Source organism: Lagenorhynchus albirostris, chromosome 3 (assembly GCF_949774975.1).
Source record: "Lagenorhynchus albirostris chromosome 3, mLagAlb1.1, whole genome shotgun sequence".
Taxonomy (NCBI): Eukaryota; Metazoa; Chordata; class Mammalia; order Artiodactyla; family Delphinidae; genus Lagenorhynchus; species Lagenorhynchus albirostris.
The window spans coordinates 164,528,665-164,552,021 of record NC_083097.1 but is presented as its reverse complement, the minus strand read 5'-3'; the positions used below and the strand labels follow the sequence as shown (position 1 = coordinate 164,552,021).

General features: G+C 52.7%; 1 protein-coding gene across 5 annotated transcripts in view; it reads right to left on the bottom strand.

Moving 5' to 3' along the window:
- Nucleotides 1–23,357, bottom strand: part of COL5A3 (collagen type V alpha 3 chain) — a 38,821-nt gene that overhangs the window by 1,028 nt on the left and 14,436 nt on the right. For all 5 annotated transcript variants that reach the window (XM_060145248.1, XM_060145244.1, XM_060145245.1 and 2 more), the window contains exons 25-66: nt 22,503–22,556; nt 22,356–22,400; nt 22,156–22,209; nt 20,286–20,330; nt 20,125–20,178; nt 19,888–19,995; nt 19,411–19,464; nt 17,068–17,121; nt 16,089–16,133; nt 15,866–15,919; nt 15,698–15,742; nt 15,231–15,284; nt 15,084–15,137; nt 14,894–14,947; nt 14,656–14,763; nt 14,393–14,482; nt 14,106–14,159; nt 13,103–13,210; nt 12,886–12,993; nt 12,744–12,797; nt 12,024–12,077; nt 11,271–11,378; nt 11,141–11,194; nt 10,897–10,950; nt 10,733–10,786; nt 10,567–10,620; nt 9,928–10,035; nt 9,204–9,257; nt 8,967–9,020; nt 8,519–8,572; nt 8,308–8,361; nt 8,002–8,109; nt 7,780–7,833; nt 7,083–7,136; nt 6,789–6,896; nt 6,446–6,499; nt 6,330–6,365; nt 5,597–5,650; nt 4,802–5,009; nt 4,609–4,721; nt 2,783–2,851; nt 51–290 (exon numbers count right to left, since the gene is read on the bottom strand). In XM_060145248.1, coding sequence (XP_060001231.1) covers nt 51–290; nt 2,783–2,851; nt 4,609–4,721; nt 4,802–5,009; nt 5,597–5,650; nt 6,330–6,365; nt 6,446–6,499; nt 6,789–6,896; nt 7,083–7,136; nt 7,780–7,833; nt 8,002–8,109; nt 8,308–8,361; nt 8,519–8,572; nt 8,967–9,020; nt 9,204–9,257; nt 9,928–10,035; nt 10,567–10,620; nt 10,733–10,786; nt 10,897–10,950; nt 11,141–11,194; nt 11,271–11,378; nt 12,024–12,077; nt 12,744–12,797; nt 12,886–12,993; nt 13,103–13,210; nt 14,106–14,159; nt 14,393–14,482; nt 14,656–14,763; nt 14,894–14,947; nt 15,084–15,137; nt 15,231–15,284; nt 15,698–15,742; nt 15,866–15,919; nt 16,089–16,133; nt 17,068–17,121; nt 19,411–19,464; nt 19,888–19,995; nt 20,125–20,178; nt 20,286–20,330; nt 22,156–22,209; nt 22,356–22,400; nt 22,503–22,556 — 3,096 coding nt within the window. The remainder of the gene's footprint in view (nt 1–50; nt 291–2,782; nt 2,852–4,608; nt 4,722–4,801; nt 5,010–5,596; nt 5,651–6,329; nt 6,366–6,445; nt 6,500–6,788; nt 6,897–7,082; nt 7,137–7,779; nt 7,834–8,001; nt 8,110–8,307; nt 8,362–8,518; nt 8,573–8,966; nt 9,021–9,203; nt 9,258–9,927; nt 10,036–10,566; nt 10,621–10,732; nt 10,787–10,896; nt 10,951–11,140; nt 11,195–11,270; nt 11,379–12,023; nt 12,078–12,743; nt 12,798–12,885; nt 12,994–13,102; nt 13,211–14,105; nt 14,160–14,392; nt 14,483–14,655; nt 14,764–14,893; nt 14,948–15,083; nt 15,138–15,230; nt 15,285–15,697; nt 15,743–15,865; nt 15,920–16,088; nt 16,134–17,067; nt 17,122–19,410; nt 19,465–19,887; nt 19,996–20,124; nt 20,179–20,285; nt 20,331–22,155; nt 22,210–22,355; nt 22,401–22,502; nt 22,557–23,357) is intronic.

Sequence of the window (23,357 nt, the reverse complement as noted above, 5' to 3'; positions counted from 1 at the left end):
TAGCCACAGCCTCCCGCCCTGCTCTGGCCAGCCCCTCACCCCTCCCTTACCCTGCAGCCGTCGTAGGGGACAGTGATGGTGGCTGCTGCCGTCTGGTTGAAGGACAGCTCCTCCCCGTTGGTCCCAAGGAAACTGACAGAGCGGCCATGGTCTCCTGCAGCTTCGTCCAGCCAGGCAGCCGAGTTCTGGCAGGAGTATGTGAAGCTCTGGCGGGCTGTGGCACTCAGCAACTTCAGGAAGGTCAACTGCACCACACTCACCGGGGCCCCGTCAGCATCCACGTAGGAGAACTGGAGGTGGGACAAAGAAGAGGTGAGCGTGCTCCATTCGCCTCTACTCCTTCTGAGGTACCCACCTCCCAGGATCTCCACCCACCGCAGACCTGCCCGCCCTGCCACGTCCTCATCTTTATCAGCCCCACCAGCCACCGGCCGTCCACGGTTCTCTTGCAAGCCCCTAGGCACGTGTGGCCATTGAGCCCTTGAAAGGCAGCCGGTGAGACTGAGAAAGTTTTCAAAACTTTATTTAAATGTTAATTTTTTTCTGTGGGCACTCATTTTTAAAAAATGGAAGTATAAGGGCTTCCCTGGTGGCGCAGTGGTTGAGAGTCCGCCTGCCGATGCGGGGGACAAGGGTTCGTGCCCCGGTCTGGGAAGATCCCACATGCGGCGGAGCAGCTGGGCCCGTGAACCATGGCCGCTGCGCCTGCGCGTCCGGAGCCTGTGCTCCGCAACGGGAGAGACCACAGCAGTGAGAGGCCCGCGTACCGCAAAAAAAAAAAAAAAAATTGAAGTATAGTTGATTTACGATGTCGTGTTATTTTCAGATTTACAGTGAAAAGTTTTAGTTATTTGTGTATGTGTGTGTGTATATATATATATACACATATACTCATATATATATTATTTTTCAGATTCTTTTCCATTATAGGTTATTACAAGATATTGAATATATAGTTCCCTGTGCTCTACAGTAGGTCCTCATTGTTCATCTATTTTATACATAGTAGTGTGTATCTGTTAATCTCAAATGCCTAATTTATCCCTCCCTCCCCTTTCCCCTTTGGTAACTGTAAGTTTGTTTTCTATGTCTGTAAGTCTATTTCTGTTTTGTAAATAAGTTCATTTGTATCATTTTTTTAGATTCCACATGTAAGTGATATCATATATTTGTCTTTCTCTGTCTGACCTACTACACTTAGTATGCTAATCTCTAGGTCCATCCATTTAAATTTTAATTTTTTATTTAATTATTTAATTTAAAACTTGTAACGTTAATTTATAACTAATAACTGAGCTTCAATCCATTTATCAGAAAACTGAGGTTTGGAACAACTTGAGGATGTGAATGTACTTTTTCAACTGCAGGTTTTATGCAATCTAAGTACTTCCAAGGAAAGTTAGTGTCCAAATTACGATGTGCTATAAATATAAAATATGCACCAGACTCTGAAGAACTCAGAGGGGGAAAGTTTAAAATGCCTCAATAATCTTTATATTGATATGACAATATTTTGGATATATTGGGTTACATAAAATATATCATTAACTTGAGATAACTGGCTTGGTAACGCGTCCTGGCTTCCTTCTCTTCCCTGTACCCTTTCATGTTCCACAATTGATGTTTTCTGGAATCACGTCCCAGATAAGCCCCTTGCAATTGAGTCTTTGCCTCAGGGTCTCTTTCAGGGGAACCCAAACCAAGATACCCCCTGACATTATATTATAGCTTTGTTTCCTTGGTTATGGTCTGTCTGCTTCCTTGGTCCTATTCCCAGTAGAATATCAACTTCATGAAGTTAGGAACTTTTCTTTGCTGCTATGTTCCCAATGTTTAGCATACACATATATGTAACATAAACAAATCCCAAATGAACCCAAGATTCCACTCCATCCCGTAAACCTGACCTTCTTCCCATTTACATATCTCAGAACCTCACTAGACATCAGTCCCTCAAACCAGGAACCTGGGTGTCATCCCTATCTCTTCCCTCCCCTCCATCTCATCAATTACTCATCTCATCAGTTACTCACCTGATAGGTCCTATTCACGTGCCATCTCATCAGTTACTAGGTCCTATTGACTTGTCATCCCATCAATTACTAGGTCGTACTGACTTCCCCTCTTAGAGGTTGTTCTAAGCCATGCCCTCCTCTCCATCTCCATAGCACCAGCTACAGCCTGGTCCCTTCCTTGCTCTCTTGGACCAACACATCAGTCTTCTGGGTCTCCCAGCCTCCAAGTTCCCCATCACCACCACCACCAGCTCAGAGGCATTTTTCTATTACAGAGATTTAATCTCAGTGCCTCCCTCACTTAAAAACATTCCATGGCTCCCTACTGCTCATAGATCTTTCTGAGGAAGTGGGCCTAGCTCACACCCACCTCCCCAGCCTCTTCTCCTACCACATTCCCCCTCACACTCTCTAGAGCAGAGCAAGTCACCTTTTCTTTAAATTTTACCAGGCCCTCTCTTGACTCTGAGCCTTCATATATCCTGTTCCATCTGCCTGGAACACTATTCCTTGTCCTCCCAAACTTGCAACCCAACTTATTCCTTAGACCTCAGCTGAGCTGTGACTTCTACCAGGAAGGCTTCAGGTCCTTCCAGCACTGCCTCTGGATCGCCACCATGACCTGTGCTTTGCCCTATCATACATCTGATGCTGTGATCATCAAGAGGCAAAGTGAGTCTATCCTTTTCATCTCACCTCCTCCAATTCCCATGCTGGTTCCCACCAATTTTTATACCATCCCCACCTTGGCCTCCAGGGCAACTCACCTTCTTCCCTCGACGGAATGTGCTATACCAGCTTCCCAGCTTTTCTCTGGACCAGGAGGCCAGTTTCACCTGGGGAGTGGAAGGGACGGTGTAGCAGGTGCCCCAGGGGGCCACCATGTCCTTTCTGCATTTACCTCCCCACAATGAAAGCTACAGTCATGTAAATATCAGGGACTCTCAGTCTGTTCTCTGACTGTTGGACTGGACTTGGCTGGTACACAGGACAGACCCAAGAGGCTGGGTGTTCCCACCTTCTGAGGCAGCCTCCACCAATGATTGATGAGAGCTGGTGGATAAATGCCCCGGCTCCCTCTCCCCGAGGTGGGGAACAGCTCCCAGGAGCCTACCCTACACTGTCTCCTGGAAGTCCCCAGTGGAACTGAGCCTTGGGTGTCCAACGGTGATGTTTTAACAGCACACTCCTTATTGGCTGCCTCCCCTGGCCCCTCTCACTTACCCCTCCTGGGATCACCTCCTAAATAAATGACTTGCCCTTGTCAAACCCTCATCTCAGGGTCTGTGTCTGGGGAACCCAAACCAAGAATGTTCCTCACTCCCTGGCCCAGCCTCTCTCTGGGCAGAAGGAAGATGAGCTGGTGAGAGATCAGGCCTCAGGTGTCAGCAACTGTTTAGAGATCAAGCCCTGACCTCAAGCCCCCATAAATTGGATGGGGGTGAGCTCGTCTAAATTTGCATCCACTAGGGTATCTGAGTTCCCACTAAACCAGGGCTCTGACCAGTAAAGAATAAGAATAAATAAGAAGGACATTATTGGGCACTTTTGCAGGCCCTGAGCTTACAACGTGTTTTCCCTGCAGTAGAGGTATTAACACAGTGACGCACATAGTCAGTGTTCATTCAGTGTCCCCTGATATGTTCATTGGCGCCTCAATGGCACAACCACCCTATGAGGTAGATACTTTCTTGAATCCCACTTTACAGATGAAAAAACTGAGGCGACAGATCTGGATTCCAGCCTGAGCAGTCCAGGGTTCAGAAGCTCACTGCACACCCACTGCCCTCTATAGCCAAGCCTGGGGCTTGGTGTCAGAGGCTGTTAGGCTCAGGGCTCCCTGATGGAGAACCCCAGGATTTCTGGGGAACCAGGTGGAGGGCAGTGAGCCCATGGGGCCTATAAGACAGCAGGTTAGGAGGCACAATAGAGCATGGTTAAGGGCTGGGACAAGAGCCAGACTGTCGTGGGTAATCTTGTCCCTCTCTGTGCCTCAGTTTCCCTGTCTGGGGGATGATAACAGAATTTTATTTTTTTAATTGCAGTATAGTTGATTTACAATGTTGTGTTAGTTTCAGGTTACAGAAAAGTGATTCAGTTATACATACATACATATCTATTTTTTTTCAGATTCTTTCTCCTTCTAGGTTATTACAAAATATTGAGTATAGTTCCCTGTGCTACACAGCAGGCTCTTGTTGGTGGCCTATTTTGGGAATGATAACAGAATGGCCACATGGGTGGTTGTTGATGCAGCCAAGCGCTTAGGGCTGGCACACGTACCTGCTATCTCAAGGTTCTCCATCATTGATTTCTTTACTAGATTTTCTTATCTGTCTTTCCCCCATAGAAAATGAGCTCCATAAAAGCAAAGCAGTTTTTTTTTTTTTTTGGAGTCTCTGCTGTAACCCCAGCATTTCAAGGAGTTGGCATACAGTAGGTGCTCAATAGATGTTAGGTGAAGGAAAAATAAAGTCCCAGTCAACGCCTGGTGTGTGTGCGTGTGTGGACAGGGTATGAATGAAATGGTTTCCAGAGTCTGGTCCCTCCTTCCACCACCACCACCTCCCACTTCACCCCCAGAGGTACTCACGGTCTCAAACTTCTTGTCTGGGTAAAGGCAGGTCTCTCCTCCCGCCGTGAAGTTGCAGAAAACCCTGAGCGCATCCCGCGCGCAGCCCTGATTGGGGTCAATCCAGTATTCCCCTGCCGCAGAGCCAGGTAGGGCGGATGAGCCGGGCGGACCCCGAGGCTCCCCGCCCACCGGGGGAGAGACGGAACCTCACCGTCGGGCAAATGCGGGTGGTTGCGGTGCAGCTCGCTGCACACGAGGCCCGGGTTCTCAGCCGTGCCTGGAGGGCGTCGCAGCTGCTCCAGTTCGAAGCTCAGCGACGTGATCGAGGCCAGCACCTCCTCCAGGCCGCCCTCCGGGACTCCCGGGCTCGGGACCGAGCGCCGGCGCCGGCGCAGCCCGTGCAGCTGCGCAGATGGACCCTGGGCGGAGGTGGGGATGGAGGAGAGGAGGAGATCAGAGAGGCAGGAGGAAGAGACAGGGAGAGAGAGGGGCAGAAATGAAAGACGTGGGGGGCAGAAAGACAGAGGGGTAGGGGGAGAGGAGAAAGGGGAGGGAGAGATAGAGACAGGGACAAGGGGAGATAGACAGTCAGAAACAGAGACACGGGAAGGAGAGAGACAGAAGGGCTCAGAGATGGGGAGAGGCCGAAGTGGAGAGAGGATAAAAAGAGACAGAACCACAAAGTCAGGCAAAGGAGAGAGAGAGAGACAAGGACAGAGAGAGACAGAGAGAGGGTGCGCCCGGAAGAGAGAAACAAAGATAAAATAGTGAAACAAGTGTTTGAGATAGAGACAGAGAAAGGCCAGGAGAGATGGACATACGAGATACTGTCAGAGCCCCCATGGATGTCCCCCCCAACGCCCTACACACAGCCCAGATCCTCCTTCAGCTTTTGGGTCCACGTCCCACCCCACCTGCACCCCCTGAACACCTGGTGTTCCGCCCAGTTCTGGGCACTGAGGGACCCAAGGGGGACACACTCCGACATAGTCCCTGGGTAACTCACCTGGGGGCCGGGGGGACCTGGGGGTCCAGTGTCTCCGCGGGGACCTTGGGATCCCTGTAGGGAGAAGTCATTTGGGTGTGAACTCTGTCTATGGAGACTGCTGCCTGCCAACACACACACACACACACACACACACACACACACACACACACACACACACACAGCACTGGGGGTAAGGACATGCAATTTTCATGTCTGCACATTTTCAAACTGCACATTTTCTTTCTATATGTGAACATCTCTGAAGTCATCATCTGTGACAAGTCATAGTTTACTTGGTAGAACTGTTTTCTTCCATAGCAGTTTATAAAATAATGGCTCATCTTACAATGGATGGCATCTTAGATTTGACAAAATACAATGGTAGGTAAGGTAGATAGCTAGTGGGAAGCAGCCGCAAGGCACAGGGATATTGGCTCGGTGCTTTGTGACAGCCTGGAGGGGTGGGATGGGGAGGGTGGGAGGGAGGGAGACGCAAGAGGGAAGACATATGGGAACATATGTATATGTATAACTGATTCACTTTGTTATAAAGCAGAAACTAACACACCATTGTAAAGCAATTATACCCCAATAAAGATGTTAAAAAAAATACAATGGTAGGTGTTGAAGAAATACTTGTTGAATGCCTGACTGACTGAATAAATAAATGAATGAATGCAAAGGCCCTGAGCGTTCTAGCGCAGTGAAGGGGGCTGGGATGTGGGAGCCCAAGGGAACAGTGAGTACTCACCAGGGACCCCTTTGAACCTTTCTGTCCTGGAGGACCCTGTGGGGTAGAGACAGGGAGAGCTGGAGTCCTGGCTGGCCCAACAAGGTGACCCCACCCCACAAATCCCTCATACTCACCACCACACCTCGGGGTCCAGGGTGGCCCAGAGAGCCGATGGGACCAGGGGAACCCTGGAGAAAGGACATCAGAGTCATCATTGATAGGGTTCATCCCTATGGTCCAGACACATCCCCCAGACAGGCTTCCAGTTCCCTCCAAAGAAGACCCCAAACCCCAGATGCAGACTTCAACCTTCAAGTCCCCAGAGAGAGCCCCCCATTTTCTCCAGACACAACCCCTATCATTCTAGACCCAGGCTTCCCAAATCCCCATACCCACAGTCTCCAAACAAGCCCCACTTCTGCCTTCCCACCACCCTCTGAACACAATCTTCCCACTCGGGGCAGGACACACACTCACAGGTTCTCCCTGGAGGCCAGGGGGGCCTTGCACTCCTGGCAAACCCTGATCCCCTTTCTCACCAGCCTCCCCAGGGGGGCCAACAAGACCAATTAATCCGATGTGGCCCTGGAGGATAAAAGAGGCACATGTTGGGGAAGAAGTGTGGGCGGGGGATTGGGAGATTGTTCTCCTAGAGCCTTGGAGTAGTAGAGGAGACTCCAATCTCCTAGCCCTCTGGCTACAGAGGGAGGTAAGGGTGGAGGAGAGGGGGGTTAAGTGGGGGAGGAGAATAATGGAAGGAGGTATCCTTACCTTTTCCCCCTTGAGGCCAGCATCTCCCTTCAGCCCTGGGAGGCCAGAGGGCCCCTGGAAGAAGAGTTAGGGTCAGCTGGTGAGTCTCAGACAGAAAGCCTCAAGGTCCATGTGAGTGCTTGGGGGATGGTCAAATGGGAACTTACCCAGGTTTCAAACGGAATTACCAGGGAAGTGGTCATGGGGATGATGGTCAAGAAAGAGGAGGGATGATGAGAGATGAATGAAGGGGTTTGTTGGAGCACGGCCAACTTGGATGGTCCGTGGTCAACCTCAATGTAGATGGTCAGTGTAGGCTATTAAGATAGGTAGTCTGTTTGGTCAATGTAGACCATCAAGACGGAGGGTCAGTGTGGACGGTCAGTGTAGACCATCAAGATAGAGGGTCAGTGTGTAGTCAGTGTAGACCATCAAGACGGAGGGTCAGTGTGGACGGTCAGTGTAGACCATCAAGATAGAGGGTCAGTGTGTAGTCAGTGTAGACCATCAAGACGGAGGGTCAGTGTGGACGGTCAGTGTAGACCATTGAGATGAGTGATCAGAAGAGATGCTTAGTATAGACGGTCAGGGTTGACCATCAGATGGCTAGTCAATGAGTGGTCAGTCTGCAGCGTCAGCACCCATGGTTACTAGATGCTCACTGGATGGCCAGTGTGGTTCCCAGTGCTGGGACCTCGGGGACGAAGAAGTCGCTTACCAGGGGGCCAGGAGGGCCCAACTGTCCAGGAGGTCCCAGCAGGCCTGCTTCACCCTAGGGCAAAGCAGAACATGGGGGGCTGAACTCTGTCAGAACTCAGTGTGGATGTCCCGCTGCCCACCAGGGTCGGCTCCTTCTAACTATGGTGAGAAATTACAAGATGGGAGCGCATAAGGAAGGCAGGATCCCCCCCGCCGCCCTGTCCCTGTTCCCACCACTCACCACAGGGCCGGGGATCCCTCGAAGACCCTCAGGCCCGACACGCCCAGGGGGCCCTCGAGTCCCCACTGGGCCTGTCCTCCCTGGGGGCCCGTCAGGACCTGGTTCCCCCTGAAAAGCACAGGGGCAAGGGAGGGGGCAGAGAGAGTCAGGGGGTGGCTGCCTCCCGACCCGCCAGCCAAGAACCAGCAGGGAGGGGTCGGAACTGGAGCACCCGTGGTGTCCCAGGCCTCTCCCCATTCTGATGGCCCAACTGTTGGCTGACAGGTCAGGACAAGGCCCCCCCACCCCTTGGCAGGGGGCACTCACCTTGGTACCTTTCTCCCCTTCTCTGCCTTCTCGACCCGTGCGACCAGAAGGACCCTTAGGGGAGAAAGTGTGAGTGGGGAGCTGTGAGGTGAGTGGGTGCTCTGGGGATGAGTGGGGGTTTTGTAGGGGGGAGCGGGGGGCTGTGAGAGTGAATGGAACAAAGTTGGAGCCAGGGCAGCCAGGAGGTGGTGGTGGGGTACTCATCACTCACCCTTTTGCCAGGGGGCCCAGAGGGACCGGGTTCCCCAGAAGCACCAGGTGGACCCTGGAGATTATAACCAGCAGGGTAGTTGAGGATGATGGTTTCAGGATGTCTTTTTATTTAGTTTTTAAACATCTTTATTGGAGTAGAATTGCTTTACAATGGTGTGTTAGTTTCTGCTTTATAACAAAGTGAATCAGTTATACGTATACGTACGTCCCCATCAGGATGCCTTTGATGTGAAGACAGCCTTCCCCACATGTCACCCAGCACCAGCCATCTCCCGCCTCTACCCTCAAGCTACTCACAGTCACGGTGAGGACCCAGAGAGGCCAAGCAGGTGCATCTACAAGGGCCCTGGGTACCTCATTAACCCAGTCTCCTGACCCCCCAATTCACCCACCCACCAGCCCCAACCCCCCTCTTCACGCACCACATCCTCTGTTCCCCTACTCACCAGTCCCCCCACATCTCCAGGGTCTCCCTTCTCCCCTGGGGGGCCGTCTTGACCCTGTGGTGGGAGGAACAAAGTCGGAAGGGGTCATGGGGGTACATGAGAATTTAGGGGTGAGGTTTGGAGGAATGTGAAGGTTATTTCCTCCATCGACCTTGCCCAGGTCTGTGGGGGCGTTGTGGAGATGGGAACAGAATAGGGAATATGCTAGGCTTTCGAGTAAGGAGGGGTCACACTCACCGAAACCCCAGGGTCTCCGGGGGGGCCTAGGTCTCCTGGGAGCCCTGTGAGGCCCTGGAACACAGAATGATGGATAATTATATCTCTGAATGATGGAGCGTTCATTCATTCATTCATTTAACTGTGCCCAGGCACAGCTCTGGTTGCTGGGATACACTGGTGAACAAAACACAGAATCCCAGCCCTGGTAGAAGGAACATTCTCGTGTTTAATGTGAGCTAAGTATGTTGCATGCATCATCTCACTGCATCCTCTAGGCTTGGGACTCACAGACAGAACTGACCTCAGAGAAAGGACTCGGCGAGTGGTGGGGTGGTGAGATTCAAGTCAAGGTCCCTCAGACCCCGAAGCTCCTTGATGTCCTCCTTCCCAACCCCGAGCCCCATCACCATGGTGGGAGGGGCTCCACCTCTGCCCTGATGGCAAATCCTTCATCAGCCAACTCTGACCCAGCATGAGTCTCAACCTTGACCTTCCCAGCATTGTTAGAACAACTCAGTGTGGAATCAAGTTTCCCCTACTGCAATGACATATAACCACTCCATTTTTATATTGACTCATTCTTTCATTCAATCATTCATTTACTCAGCCATGTTCCGGGTTGCTTGTGGAATCAGCACACTGGAGGATGGGACCCCACCCCCGGCTGGACGTTGGGGAGCAGGTTCAAGGTGACACACGTGCTCCTCCCCGAGTCTCTCCCTCCATGTCCCCCAGGACTCACCACGTTCCCTTTTGCTCCATCCTCTCCGGGGGGGCCTTTCTTGCCCGGGGGTCCAGCTGCCCCAGATGGGCCTGCATCCCCCTTTTCACCAATTTCTCCCTTGGGCCCCTTTTCAGAAACAGAGTTCAGAGGTGCCTGGCCTCTCCAGGGGTCAAGGGTTAGCATACCTGGACTCGGGAATCTGGGTGGCCTGGGGCTTTCCTGGGGTTAGGGGTCAGAGTAGCCTACACTGCCCAAGGGTCAGAGGTCAGAGGAATCTAGGATTTATAGGAGTCAGGGGTCAGGATGGTCCAGTTGCCCAGAGGTCATGGGCAAATTTGGGCTAGCCCATGTGCCACCCTGGAGTGAATCAGAAAAGGGATCCCCTCTGGGCAACTCATCCCCAAGCCAGGGCTTGTGGTTTAGACGTGAGCCCCACCTGCCTCCTCAGCCCTACACCCTTGTGCAGTGTACAACCTAGAGAACTTTGTGTAGCAACCCTGATACCTTTCAGGGCTCTGTCATCAAGATAACAGGGGATGCCTATAGGTCCTGGGTCAGTGGGTGACCTAGGGCTGCAGAGGTCATGGTGACCCTAGATGCCCAGGGGTCAGGGATTCCCTGAGATGGGTGCAGGGACACTGGACAAAGGTCACTCACAGGGATGCCTGGGATTCCTGGGGGTCCCCGGTCTCCAGGCTCCCCTGGCTCACCCTGCAGGAGGCAAAGTGAAGGTGAGGAGAGTTCCCATCCTGGCAGCCACCCCCAGGCAGGACTGGTTGTGCCTCCCCACCCCAGGCAGACTTTGGTTCTCTCTCTCTCTCACCTTCTCGCCCACTGCTCCAGGCTGACCAACTCCCCCAGGCAGCCCTGGAGGACCCTGGAGAGACAGCAAGGGGTACAGCTGGGACTGTGCAATCCCAACAGCCCCTTCTTGGGAAAGCTATGTCCTCACCTCTGAGGCATCCTGCCCTCCCCCAGAGTCCTCACCTCTGATCCGCTGGGGCCCGGGGGACCCCGAGGGCCTGGAGCTCCATGGGGACCCTGTGGGACAGTCAGAAGAGCATCCGGTGACCCCATGGTCCTTCAAAGCTCCACTAATCACAAACACCACCCTTGATGCTGGTGACCCACATGACCCTTAAAATGACAGTGTGACCTGTGACCCCCCCAAACTGGTTTAATGGCCACCTCCGCCCTACCACCACAACCCCATTTCCCCCATTGTCCATACCATGGACCCTACGTCTCCAACATCCCCCTTTTCTCCAGGAGGGCCTGGCATCCCCTGTGGAACAAAGAAGAAAACTTGGGGCACAAAGTGGGAAGGACCGGAGGCTGTATCCCCAAACTCAGACACCTACCTGCAGGCCAGGGGGGCCAATCACCCCCATGAAGCCTCTCACTCCATCATCTCCTTTCTGCCCAAAGAGGCCTGGAGGTCCCCGGCGTCCCTGAGCTCCATCTGCCCCCTGGGGGGAGGACAGGGCAAGGCACAGTTAGGGTCTGTGTCAGGGGTCAGAGAGAGGCTAAGGGTCAAAGTCAGGACTGAGGCTCAGGGTTGGGATTCAGTTTGGAGAGGGTCAGGACTGGGTTTGAAGTTGGGGATGCAGGTTAAGCATCAGAGATGAACAATGAAGTCAAGGGTTGAGTCAAAGTTTTTCTAAACACTTTGCATTGGGTGGTGAGTCAGGGTCAAGTTGAGGTCAATTAAGGTGACGAGGGGAAGGTCCAGATGGGGTTGAGATGTAGGGTAGGGTTTGAGGTTAGGGCTAAGGTAGAATCAGAGTTTGAGCCCAGGTTTGGGGTCTGCATTGGAGGGTGGGTCAGGACTGGGGTTAAGGGTAAGACTGGGTCAGGTTCGGCTACTGTTGGATGTGAAGGTCAGGTCTGAGATGGGATTGAGGTTAAGGTCACAAGCAGTGTTGAGATTAGGGCTGTGATGGGGTTCAGGGGTTGAGGTCAGGATTGAGTCAGATTCTGGGGTGAGTTCATATTGAGTGTTGGCATGGAGGTAGGTCAGTGTCAGGGCTGAGTTTGGGCCTGAGTCACCATGGAGAACACTGTCCCTTCCCACTGGGGATCCAGGGGATGGCCACAAAACTGGGATCACTCACCGGGGAGCCTGGGTGTCCCACAAGACCCCGTATCCCTGTTGGTCCAGGTGGGCCCTGGAGGAGGGAACAGAGTCAAAAACCCCTCAGGGGCTTCCCTGGTGGCGCAGTGGTTGAGAGTCCGCCTGCTGATGCAGGGGACAGGGGTTCATGGCCCGGTCCGGGAGGATCCCACGTGCCGCGGAGCGGCTGGGCCCATGAGCCATGGCCGCTGGGCCTGCGCGTCTGGAGCCTGTGCTCCGCAACGGGAGAGGCCACAACAGTGAGAGGCCCGCGTACCGCAAAAAAAAACCCCAAAATCCCTCAGGTTCAAGATTGGGGGGCTGGAAACACTAGAGATGTCAATCACTGCACCCCTGTCCACTCCCCCCACAAAGAAGCTGCATTTCCCTCCCCCAACCCTGTCTTCCTAGCTACCAACTCATGGGACCAGACAGAGCATGTGTCCTAAGTTTGGCCCATCAGAATGTTTGCCCAAAAGCCCCACCAGGACCCAGGGACTGGGCTGGCTCCCTGACGCTGGGCGCTGCGGCTGAACTTCCGGAGGGAAGCTGGGGGTGCAGTTAGCCCCTTTATTCCGGGTAGCCTGAGTGGCTTCTGTTACTTGCAGATGTCAAGATGGGTCTCATGAAGGCTGGAAGCTCCGTGGCCTCCCCCTGGCCATCCTCCACATCCCTCTCCCCTCCCCGAGGACCACCCCCCTCACTGGGGCCCCCCACTCACCGCATCCCCCTTATCGCCTTTGCTGCCTTTGTGACCTGGGTCTCCCACTTCTCCCTGCAGAGGAAACAGGATGAGGGAGGATCATGCCTCCCTCTACCCCCAGCCCCCCCCAGCCCCTCCCCTTCCATGAACTCTCTCTCACCTTGTCCCCTTCCTCGCCAGAAGGCCCCACAGCTCCAGGGGATCCAGGAAGCCCCAGGGGCCCTGGGATCCCGTCTTTGCCAGTGGGACCAGGGGGGCCGCGTTCACCCTGATGGGCGGAGTGGAAAGGGTTATGTTGGGCCAGGGCAGAAATGAGCTCTTGATATGTAGAGGGCTGGGTCTGGGGGATGCCTGGGGGATGGGGGGCAGGCACTTACCGGGTACCCCTTCTCGCCTGCAGGGCCAACAGGACCTTGGCCTCCACTTTGGCCAGGAAGCCCAATGCCCCCTGCTGGGCCTACAGGACCGCGCTCCCCAGGGGAGCCCTGAAAACAGGGGTGAAGGGTCAGGGATAATAGCAGCAGTGGTAATTCTCATTTATTGGAGGGTTTTCAAGCAGTCAGGCCCTGAGTTAGGTGGTTACCAGCACATCCAATCTATTCCCCCAGACAGCAGCCAGAGGGCGCTGTGAACACCTGAGTCAGCGCACGTGCCTCCCCTCCCTCCCTGCCCACATCCCTCTGGGGCTCCCACCCCACTTGTTGAAAAAAAGGTTTTCCTGGCAGCCCACAAGGTCCTGCACGACTATGCTCTCATCTCCTCCCACTCACCCTAGGCTCACTCCCCTCCAGCCACACGGCCCTGCTCACTGCTTCCTCCAGCCTCAGGACTTTGCACATGCCGTTTCCTCTGCCTGGCACACTCTTCCGCTCAGACACCCACATGGCTCCTCCCTCACCGCCTTCAGGTCTCAGCTCAAATGTCACCTTCTCAGGAGGCCTTCCCTGGCCTGCCTGTTTCAACGGCTCTCCCCTTCTCCCCTTTACTCTGCGCTATTTTGCCTTGTGGCGTTCATCGCAGCGGATCCCTATCTCCCTGGCTAGATCGCAGTAAACTCCAGGAGAAAGAAGGGTTTTGTTTGTTTGTTTGTTTTTGAAAGAAGGTTTTTAAACGCTGATGTCTGCTAGCAGGTAAGTATGTGCCCAACGGATCATCTCACTGAGATTTACGATCATCTAGGAGATGGGACTATTTTACAGACAAGGAAACGGGGGCTCGCACAGTGACACGACTGCCCAGCCAGTGAGTGGCAGAGTTGGCCGTGACCCCGACCTGTTTGGCTCCCCAAATAACAGACTTGATGAGGACAACACCCAGCTTCCCAGAAACCCTGAGACCCCTGCACCCTGCCTGCCACACAGCAGACGGGTTTACACTTACGTTAGCCCCGACGGGGCCGGGGGGGCCCTTGTCACCCTTCAAACCAGTAGGTCCCTGAGGAGGAGATGATTCACAGTCGAGAGACTCCCAGGGGTGCCCCTGGGTCCTGTCTTCACTCTGGGGGGCTCAGAGTTCCCACCCGCTTCCCGGCCACTGAGGTTCAGGGATCTGTCCCTCCTGCAGCCATTACTTTACTATCACATTTGCCCCTCCCCTGGGCCCCCCTTTCCTCCTCTGCTTCACAGCCCAGCCAGGCACATTCAGGAGGGGCTCCCAATGATACTCACTGGGTCCCCGGGGGCTCCTTGGGGACCAGGGAAGCCCCTGTGTCCAGGTGGCCCTTCCTTCCCAAAGGGTCCCAGTGGTCCCAGGTCCCCCTGGAGGAGTGCAGAAGAGGGAGGTCAGACTCCAGAGAAGAGGGCGTCTCCCCTCAATCTGTGAGTCTGGGCCCCCTGCCCCATGGTGTTGATTCTGAGCCTGGAGGTGCCGTGGGGATGTTGAGGGACCTTTGGGGTCACTTGATGAGATCTCCCGTGGGGCAGGGTCTCACCTTGGCCCCCTCTCTGCCTTCCAGGCCCGGAAGACCTTGTTCACCAGGAGATCCAGGGGGGCCTGGGGGCCCCCTCTCACCCAGAGGCCCTGCTTCTCCCGTCTTTCCCTGGAGAGGAAGAAGGCTCATCTTGAATGGAGGTGGCCTGGGGTGGGGGTCTGCCTGAGACCACCTCCCCCTCCCCCAAATATCCCCGAACTGGTACAAAACTAGGGAGACCTGTGGGGTCCACTCTGACCTGAGGACCCACGACACCAGCTGGTCCAGGTGGGCCTGTCTGACCTTGGAAGCCCTGAGGAGAAACATTAAAAGGAGGTGTCATGAAAAAAAAACAAAAAACAAAAACAAAAACAAAATGGAGGTGTCATGGAGGGGAAGAAATGGAGAGCCTAATGGGGTCATGGGTCAGAGGTCAAAGGGTTTCTCACCAATTCTCCTCTAGGTCCAGGGTGCCCACGTTGCCCGTCTTTCCCTTGGGGGCCCTGAGGGACAAGGTGGGAGAGAGTTGAGGCACAAACAAGGAGTCCCCCCACTGCCTGGCTCCCCCTTCCCCCCAGCAGGGTGAGCTCACTTACAGGGGGACCCTTTGGTCCAGAGAACCCAGGAGGGCCTTGCAGACCTGGGAGGCCCTGAAATGGAAGCAGAAATCATTCACTCATCCCTCCCGCCTGCCCCTGAGTCCCACATAATGACAACAGCATGTTGGGTGCTTCCTGCAGGCCAGGCATGGGGTCAAGCATTCTATGCACAGGAAGTCATTTCATTCACCACTGCAGCCCTTTGGGATGGGGACTGTGGTTATTCCCATTTGATAGAGTTGGAAACTGAGGCACAGAGAGGTTAAGTGACTCACCCAAGGTCACACCGCAGGTGAATGGCAGAGCTAAGACTTGAACTCACAGCTCTCTGACTTCAGAGGCTGTGCTTTTTCTGCATTATAATGTCTCCCCACCTTCTGGGCTTGTCTCCTACCCAGAATCACACACACACACACAGACACACACACACACACACACACACACACACACACTCACTCACTCACCTTTTCTCCAGGGAACCCAGGGGCTCCGTCCTGGCCCACATCACCCTAGGATGGAATGAATGAGACTCAGGCTGCAGAACGAACTCAACGAGGAGGTATTGGGTGGGACTTGGTGAGCCCGGGGCAGAGGGCCTGCTTGGGGGGCCTGACCACCCACCCACCCCATACCTTGGGGCCTGGTTGCCCTGTGGCACCTGGTTGCCCCCTCTCTCCACGGGAGCCCTGAATAGAAAAGAAGCAAACATTGGAAGTGAGAGGGTGGGGGAGCCTAGGAGATGAGGATGAGTCCTCTGGGTCCCCCCACCATGACTACCTGAAGTAACCCAAACCCTCTTCGCGCCCACTTCTCCTCTCGTAGCCCCTCCTTCCAGCCCTGCCCCCATTTTCTTACTGGTGGTCCCCGCTCTCCTTCCAGGCCTGGCTGCCCAGCCTTCCCCTGGAATGTAAATTAGATGAGGGGGAAGCAGAAGAGGATGATGGTGCAAATACATGACACAAACACACAAATGCACCCTGTCAGAGACCTGGAAAGATGCCTGCCCCACATTCATTTGCAAGCCTTTCACTCACACACACGCATAAGTACAGCTTACACATGCAACTACGCAAAGATCACAGGCACCCAATTATATTATGATTGCACCTACAGGTCCACATATACAAGCACATTTGCTCACACAGACACCTATTTATCACAGCTGCATGGTATGCACACGTGACTGCATGCCATCGCAGCATGCAAGGGGGGACCGCAGCTTCGAGATGACGCTCGGAGCCTGTCATGTAATATGTCCCTTGCACACGTGTCTATCCAGTGTAAACACGTACATGCATGGATTCATGTGAGGACACAGTCCTGATAAACACAGCAGTATAGAAACCCTCATGTGCATATACACAATGTCCATTTACATAGCTACAGTGCAGCCATAGCGAAACAACGCATGCATGTACACACAATCCCCCAGGTGTGCAGAAACACACACATATGTGTATTTCCCTATTCTTTCACACACTTCGACATACCCCCTCACACACGTATGCCCATAGTCACACAACGTACGTGCAGCTGGTGCCCTCGTTCACCCAGTCACAGGCCCCTAGGCTGCAGCACCCAGACCCCATCTAATCTGTACTGAAAGGCACACGGGAGGCACATGCGTACACAGACACGCAGGCACATTTGCTGTAATGCCAGGTGGGATCACCTACATGTGCCCTGCATTGCACATGGCAATATGTGTGCACACAAGTGCTTCCAGGCATAGACACAGCCACCTAGGGCCCCACGTGCTATCACGCACAGCCATACACTCTGTTCCTCTCATGCAAGCCCTTCCCTCTCCCCTGACCCCCGGATTGCGACTCACCCGCTTCCCTTTTTCTCCTAATGGTGCCAGGGGCCCGGGAAAGCCAATGGATCCCTGAGTAAAGAGGATGAGAGAGAAGACCTGGGTGTGAGGAGTGGGTGACGTTAGCCCCTCACCGCATTCAGCCACCCCATCTTTTCAGGCATTTCCAGGCCAGTGATTCCAGAAAGTCTTTGGCCCCTCCAGCCCCAGTGAGCAGCCCCTCCCTTGCTCACTCCATTCCAGCCACATTGGCCTCTTTAATGCTACTCAGATACCAGTACATTCCTGCCTCAGGGCCATTGCACTGGCTGCCTTTGCCTAAAATGCTCTTCTCTCAGATCCCCACAAAGCCAGCTACTCCTCATCATTTAAATCTCATTCAGACATCACCGCCTTAGAGAAGCTTTCCGCCATCATCCTGACCACCACATCCTCAAGTCATGCTCTGTTTATCACGTCCTATTTTGTTTCCCCTATAATATTTGTATTGAAATGACCCTGCTCATCTGTTTACTTATTCAATGACTAGGACATAATGCTCTGGTCTTATTCCCTACTGCCTGGCACATGGTGGTGTCTTACTCAATACTTGTTAATTAACTGCCTCCAGTACTTGCTTTCCTGCCCATCGTCCCTTGACCTGGGGGAAAACATCAGATGCTCTGATATCCCCTCTCACCCCTCACTGTGTTTTGAATCCTAGATCCATCACTAAATTAGCTGTGTGGCCCTGGACAAATGGATTGACCCCTCTGAGCATCAGTCTCCTTTGTAGCCTGGGGATACCAACAGTACCTCCTTCACAAGGTTTTCGTTAGGATTAAATGGGATATATATAGAAAGTGGGTTTTTTTTTTTAAAGGTACTTGGCACATAGCATGTGCTCAAGAAATATTAGCTGTCTTTGTTATTCATGCTGATTATTAGTAAGTGCTATGGACTGAATGTTTGTGTCCTCCCAAAATTCATATGCTGAAGCCTCAGTCCCTAGTGTGATAATATTTGGAGGTTGGGCCTTTGGGAAGTAAGTAGGTCATGAGGGTGGGGCCCTCGTGAATGGGATTAGTGTCTTTATAAGAAGAAGAGGAGACTAGATCTCTCTCTCTCTCTTTCTCTCTCTCTCTCTCTCTTTCTCTCTCTCTCTCTCTCTTTCTCTCTCTCTCTCTCCTTCTCCCTCTCCCCTATGTGAGGACAAAGACAGAAAATGTTCATCTACAAACCAGGAGAAGAGCCCTCACCAGAATCCAACCATGCTGGCACTCTGATCTCAGACTTCTGGCCTCCAGAACAAATGTCTGTGTTTAAATCACCCAGTCTAAGGTATTTTTACTCTAGCAACCCAAGCTGAATAAGACACTGACCTCAACTAGGCCAACATATCAGGCCTCCTGTAAAGTATTCATTGCTTGTTGCCCAAGACACACTGATCAGTCTTGGCCACGAGGCTTTGTTCTAACTCCCATGAATTTCTGTTCCAACAGGCTGAGTTCTGCTCTTAGTTTTGATACCTTGAGTTAATCCCAAACCTATTTATATCAGTTGCCCTTGCTATTGGGGTCATGTGACTTAATGAAACCTTACAAAAACTGATGAAATGTAGAAAGGGAAAAGAAAGATATCTGTAAAATCTAGGTTAAATGGAAAAGACTCAATGTAAAGGGAAGTAAAAAAAAACACACTGTCAAATTAGGCATGGGCAAGATAACTGCTAGATCGAGACACCAAAAGTGTGGAACTCAAGAAGGATTCTGTACTCAGATTTCTTCCCAAGTGTCTTTGCGTTTCTGCTCCACTTTATGTAACAAAAAACTATAAATCATCAGTGATGTAATATGGGTGTGGTTTAGGCAGAAAGACATGTCTTACCAATAGCCTCATTCATCAAAACATTGGCAGCCAAATGTACAGTTTTACATAAGTACATTCTAAGTTATAATCAATTCAAGATATGTAAAATATGTATTTTTTATGATTCTCCTCCTTACTGACTTGTTTGAACCAACCTCAATCATACCAAATAAGAAGGATCCTACAGTTTTATTATCACCAAAATCATCAATTTTATCATAATCAAATTGATGAGGTAGATACTACTGGAATCTCCCTTTCGTAACTGAGAAAATGGGTTCAATAGACTTGTTCAAGATCATTTAGCAGGTAAGGTGTGACTTACTCAAGGTCACTTAGCAGATAAGGCTGGGTATTTGAGCCTAAGTTTGTCTGATGCCAAAGCCCACATCTTACACTTTCAATGCCCCATGGGGTGGACAGCTCACACCCTCAGACCACAGCCTGGACCCCCAGATGTTAATCAGTCTCTGAACCCTGCCCTTGCCCACCACCCTCCTGGTAGCTTCTGACCTTAGGGCCTGGACGTCCTGGGTAACCTGGGAGACCCGGCACCCCAAGCTTGCCCTGCAGAGAGATTATGGGACAAAGGTCAGACTGCAACTTGGAGGTAAGTGGGGGAGGGGCAGGAAGGCTGGGGCATGGTTGCAGGGGGGCGGGGGGGGATTCAGGGAAACATGGGTTCAAGTCCTGGCCCCTGCCTGCTAGGGGTATGTCCTTGGGCAACTCATTCAACCATTCCAAATCTCAGTTTCCTTGTCTGTAAAATGGGCGTAAAAATGTCTGTTGCCTGTGGTGGTTATGGGGATAAAAATAAGATAAAGTGCACGGAATTGCTCTGTAATGCTGAGCTGGGGAATTGAAGGAGCTGAGAGCCTCCTGAAGTTGGAGGTAAAAGAGCAGAGGGCAGAAGGCAGAGGGCCAGGGAACACCTTGCCTGCAGGCTAGAAGCTGGGGTATAGACTGGAGGGGGTGACCAGGTCCACTCACCTTCTCCCCAGCTGAGCCTGGGGGCCCCTCCTCACCAGCAAGTCCCACCTGCCCCTTCAGCCCTTCAGGACCATCCTCTCCCCGAGGACCTGGGGGTCCGGGTTGCCCCTGGAATAGAAAAGGAGAAGCCCTGACATCAGTCCCTTTGTCATTCCTGTCTTTGCCCCAGTTCGCCCCCTCCCTCTCTTTCCCAAGTCCCCCAGATCCACCAGACCCCTCCTCTGGAGGTCATCTTACCCAATCGCCTTTAAGCCCTACATCACCCTTGAAGCCTGGGAAGCCATCCTCTCCCTGGGTGGAAGATAGTACAGAGATCAGAAGTCAGGGCTTCAGGGAAGGGACACAGCCAGAGCCCCATTATTAGGGTTCCCCCCTCAAGGAATCCCCTCCCTTCTCACCTTCTCTCCTTTCTCCCCCTGGAGGCCCCGGTTGCCAGAGGTACCCTGAAAAATATAAAAGCTCACAGGTCCCCCCGTCCCCCCACTTAAGAAGGGCCCCAGGACTCAGTCCCCTGCCCTGAAACAGCCAGGAGAGTCCCAAGCGGATGTCAGACTGGAGGAAGGGGGGTGAGGGTCAGCCCCAGAGGAAATTATCTTTCCCCAAAGTCTGCTAGTATGGTGTGCAAGAGGCTGCCTCTCCCCCGCCCCTTCCCACTGGCAGCCTCCCAAGGTCATCTGTGTGGGGGAGTGCAGGGAAGGCCAAATTTCCAAGTAATTGACTCCCATCTCCCGGGGACACTGTGTCCACGGTTCCTTCTGGCAGGAGAAAGAGGATGAACATTCCAGGCCCCGGCTGCATTCTAAAGGCAAAGGAATGTTTCCCATTGTGCTGGCTACAATGCAACTCTGTGCCTGGCAACAAGGGGAGTCTGTGCTTGGCTACAGCAAGACTGCTCAGTGCAAGCCCAGATGCTGCTCCAGCCAAATTCTGGGCTTAGGCCACAAGAAAAGCTGCACTTGGCTACAGCGTAACTGAGCTCAGCCACTAAAATGAAATTGTACTTGGATACAATACAACTGTGTTTTCACAATAGCATGACTGTTTCCAGCCACAGGGAGACACGATATTGACCGAACTCAGTGACTACAACAAAATTATACTTGGATACAATATAACTATGTGGTTTTGTTTTTGTTTTTTTGTTTTTTTGCGGTACGCGGGCCTCTCACTGTTGTGGCCTCTCCCATTGCGGAGCACAGGCTCCGGACGCGCAGGCTCAGCGGCCATGGCTCACGGGCCCAGCCGCTCCGCGGCATGTGGGATCCTCCCGGACCAGGGCATGAACCTGTGTCCCCTGCATCGGCAGGCGGACTCTCAACCACTGCGCCACCAGGGAAGCCCTAACCGTGCGTTTTGACAATAGCATGACTGTCTCTAGCCACAGGGCAATTCAATGGCCACAATGTAACTGAGCTTGGCTACAATTGTTCTCTGGCCATGGCTACCATGTAACTAGACTCAGCAACAACATAGCCTTCAACTATATATAGAAAACCATGCCTGGCTACAATGGAACTCTGAGTTTGGACACCCACAGGATTTTGTGGCCAGCTACAGTAGAACCACCTCCTTGGTTATAGTGTAACTAAGCTTGTCTATAATTCAAAAATAGGAGGAGCCAGCTCTTGGCTACCATCAAACTCTGTTTTTAGACTACAGGTAATGGATACCTGTACTTGGCTACAATGTAACTGGACTCAGCTACCATATAGATGTGAATTCCAATGTCCCTGCGCTGGGTCAACAGTGAATCTCTATTCAGTACAGCTCTCAGCTCGTCTTAGCATTTCTGGGCTTGCACATGGTATGGCTCTGGGCTTGAGCTTTCAAACAACCCTCTGCTTGATGACAGTGTGCTGACCTGGACCTGGACGTGATGTGTGTGCTTCCAGTGAAATGGGTTCTGGCCTCTAATGGGTTTAACTGTTCTCGACTACAAGGTGACAACCATGCTGTACCGTTACCCTTTGGCTTTTCAGCTCCAAAGTAGCTATATATTGTCACTTCTACCACACCTTGCCTGGAAGACTGATTCCTCTCATCACACACACAGAAGATTCTGATAGAGCTGGCTTCCAGAGGTCCATGCTGACGGATCAACCCTATCTGCAGGGAATTCCCTGGCAGTCCAGTGGTTAGGGCTCCACACGTTCACTGCCGAGGGCCTGGGTTTGATGCCTGGTCGGGGAACTAAGGTCCCACAAGTCGCGCAGCACGGCCAAAAAAAAAAACAAAAAACTCTATCTGCAGGCCCCAAGTATCACTTACCTTCACACCCCGAGGTCCAGGATAGCCCGGAGGGCCTGCCGACCCTGCTGGACCCTGAGATGGACATAAGATGAGTGCCATCCTGTTCTCCCCCCTCCATGTTCCCAGTGCCCTCATCTCTCTTCTCATTAATAGCCCCTGACTCCTGGCCCTGCCTGCCAACCCTCATCCCCAAATCAGCCCGTCTCCAGGTCACTTACCTGGGCCCCTTTCTCTCCTGTTGGGCCCTCATGACCTGGGTGACCCTAGGAGATAAACATTCTAAGTTGTCCGGGACCTGATATGCCATCCAAATTCCCAAGCCTCCCCACTTCTCCTTCCTCCTTCTCCCAGAATCTAGTTCTCACCAGAGGGCCATCAGATCCTGGGAGGCCTGGAATTCCTGGGTTCCCAGGGGGACCCTGAAAGAAGATGAACAGTATGGGGAGACAGAGGGTCTCAGAGCCTGGCCATTCCACCAGGAACGTCCCTACTCAGACATACAGCTACTTCAAGGTTAGAGAAAAAACAGATCCTACTGGCCAGGAAACCTATCCTCAGCTCTTCCAAACTTGCTGTGTGACCCTGGACAAGCTCTCTCCCCTCTCTGTGCCTCAGAAATCCTCTGCTTCTGGGAGGGCTGAGACAAGGGATGTAAAAACAGTGTGAGAGACATGCTGGGGTGGGGGGTTCCCCAGCCACACCTCTTCCTTTAGAAGCACCTCCAACCCACAGCTCCACCTGAAGAGGTGTGGGTGTGGGCCTAGGCAGGCCTGAGGTGACCCCCTATGTCCTGCAAACCATTGACAAGTCCAGAGGCGGGCACTTGGCCCAGATAAGCCAATCAGATTCTCTCCTGAAATTTTGAGGTAAGGGATATCTTGCCTCATAGAAACTATGACCAGATGGATTTGGATAAAGAAACTGTAAGGTCATAAGGAACTGGGGACTGAAATAGTGACAGAGCAGCACAAGGGTGTGTAGAAACAGAAGTCGGGGTAAGAACAGACTAAGATGGAAATAGAAAGAAGCCTGTTTTTCACGGGAGATGGAAACAGATGTGCAGAGGAAGAAAGATGACACCACAAGACCCGAGACAAATGGATTTCCTGGCCCGTGAGCCTTGGTAATATTTTCTATGATTGGCTCCTGAGGGTTCCCCTCTCTCCTGACAATATCCCCGTCTGATCTAGCCTTGGTTCTGTTTCTGGCCATCAACCCCT